The sequence below is a fragment of the Nilaparvata lugens genome, chromosome 2, assembly GCF_014356525.2.
Source record: "Nilaparvata lugens isolate BPH chromosome 2, ASM1435652v1, whole genome shotgun sequence".
Classification (NCBI taxonomy): Eukaryota; Metazoa; Arthropoda; class Insecta; order Hemiptera; family Delphacidae; genus Nilaparvata; species Nilaparvata lugens.
In genome coordinates, this window is record NC_052505.1 from 76,876,755 (window position 1) to 76,878,471 (window position 1,717).

Genomic DNA, 1,717 nt, shown 5'->3' on the forward strand with positions numbered 1-1,717 from the left:
CTTATTTCAAGTCCCTGCTCTTCGTTTCCAGCAACTTGTCTATAATCATCTGGATTTTTCTCATTCACTTCGATTCCATTCACTCTTAATACTCTGCTGACAATATTGTTTCAGTGGCATCGTCTTCAATGTTTCTATTCGTACCACATTGGAGTACACCTTGTGTTTTTCCCAAAATAATCATCTGAAGCCTATAGATTGCATCTAAACGGGAAGGATGGTCATTCAAACCACCAAGCGTTCTTATTCGAGAAAACAGATTCTCAAGACAATCCTGATTCAATCTGTGAGTAAGTACATATTTAGTGTTGTATGTTTCTTGCAGTCCCGTGAAAATTTGTCGTAGAGACCTAGTTGTTATTACACAACCCTTTTGAAAAAGCTGCATCATCTTTTTGCCACAGCATCGCATGCTCCTCATCAACTTTTCAACTTTATCAAGGATGTCATTTTGTTTTTCAAGATCTTGTCCTTAAGCTCTTATGAAGGACTCTCCAAACTGGCTGGGACAATAAGAGTTCATTGTATCAAACCAACTGATTATCAAATCAATAAACTCTCCTGTGTTTTGGGCTACCCCATCACCCTTCAGGTAATGATTCAGAGCAGCTGCTGTCGTGTGAGACACCAACTGGTTGGCTTTCCTCACATTTTGACGCTCAATTCTCTGGACACTCAAGTGCTCCTCTGTCAGCTTGTAGCAAATTTGCAAATCATTCTCTTTATCCATTCTTATTATCGCAGCTACCGGATTTTTGATAATGATAGACCGGTTTGATAGCTAGAAACCAGTTTCTAAGAACTAATTTCTTATCAATTTTAATATGTGTGGAGCATCAGCGATAAAATATATCCTATTAACTTTATCTTCTTGGACCATAAAGTATGCATTTTCAGTAGTTATGCCCAATTGTTTCCATAAACCTATATTACCTCCTCCCATATCGCTCACACAGGCTTTAACAGTGAATCCTATACCTTTCAATTTTTAAATGACATTGGTAAGAATTTCCCTCAAAATATATGAAAATCACTGTAATTGTCAATTGTATTGATGGTCTATATTAATTTTTTTATCAAATTTTATCATGTATATGTGAGCTGAATTCATAGCATTCCTGGATTCTCTGGATCATGAATAAATTTGAAATTTATTTTTAAATTACCTCATTCATGAAACAAAACTATTGAAAATAATTTTAACGAATTAGTGGATGAACCAAAAATTCGGAATTGAAAAATAGGAGATAAGAATTGAAAGTAAAATTAGGAAAATGAGGGAAAGAGAAGATAAAAGCCTTTACATCTGCATCGAAATCAAAAGAAAAAGAAACAAAAATTATTCAATTGCCCCCTGTGGAGCAGAAAAACATGAAGTGATTCAATCAGAGTAATATTGAAAACTATTAAGGTGAAGTTATTGAAGGTGTAGTTCAGTGGAGACACATGAATGGAGAGCTTTTTGATTCATATTATATCAGTCTTATTATAATTATCATGACGTATATATGTTATGTGGGATATTTAAAAAACAAATTGAATTTGAATCACAATGCTAATGTTTAATGGATAATAACCAGTGCTTTCATAGAAATGACCACATGCTAATGGCTGTAGTGCACTTACCTGGTATGTACCACTGAAGTGCACTTTTCACCATTACAATGTGGCAATCCCATTTGAAGAAAAAATTATTCATTCTGAACAAACTTTTTTA

At 34.1% G+C, this 1,717-nt stretch overlaps 1 protein-coding gene across 1 annotated transcript in view; it reads right to left on the bottom strand.

Moving 5' to 3' along the window:
- Positions 1–730, bottom strand: part of LOC120348717 — a 4,716-nt gene extending 3,986 nt beyond the window's left edge. Inside the window, exon 1 of the mRNA XM_039420199.1 lies at positions 578–730. Coding sequence (XP_039276133.1) covers positions 578–730 — 153 coding nt within the window. The remainder of the gene's footprint in view (positions 1–577) is intronic.
- Between the last annotated feature and the right edge of the window lie 987 nt (positions 731–1,717).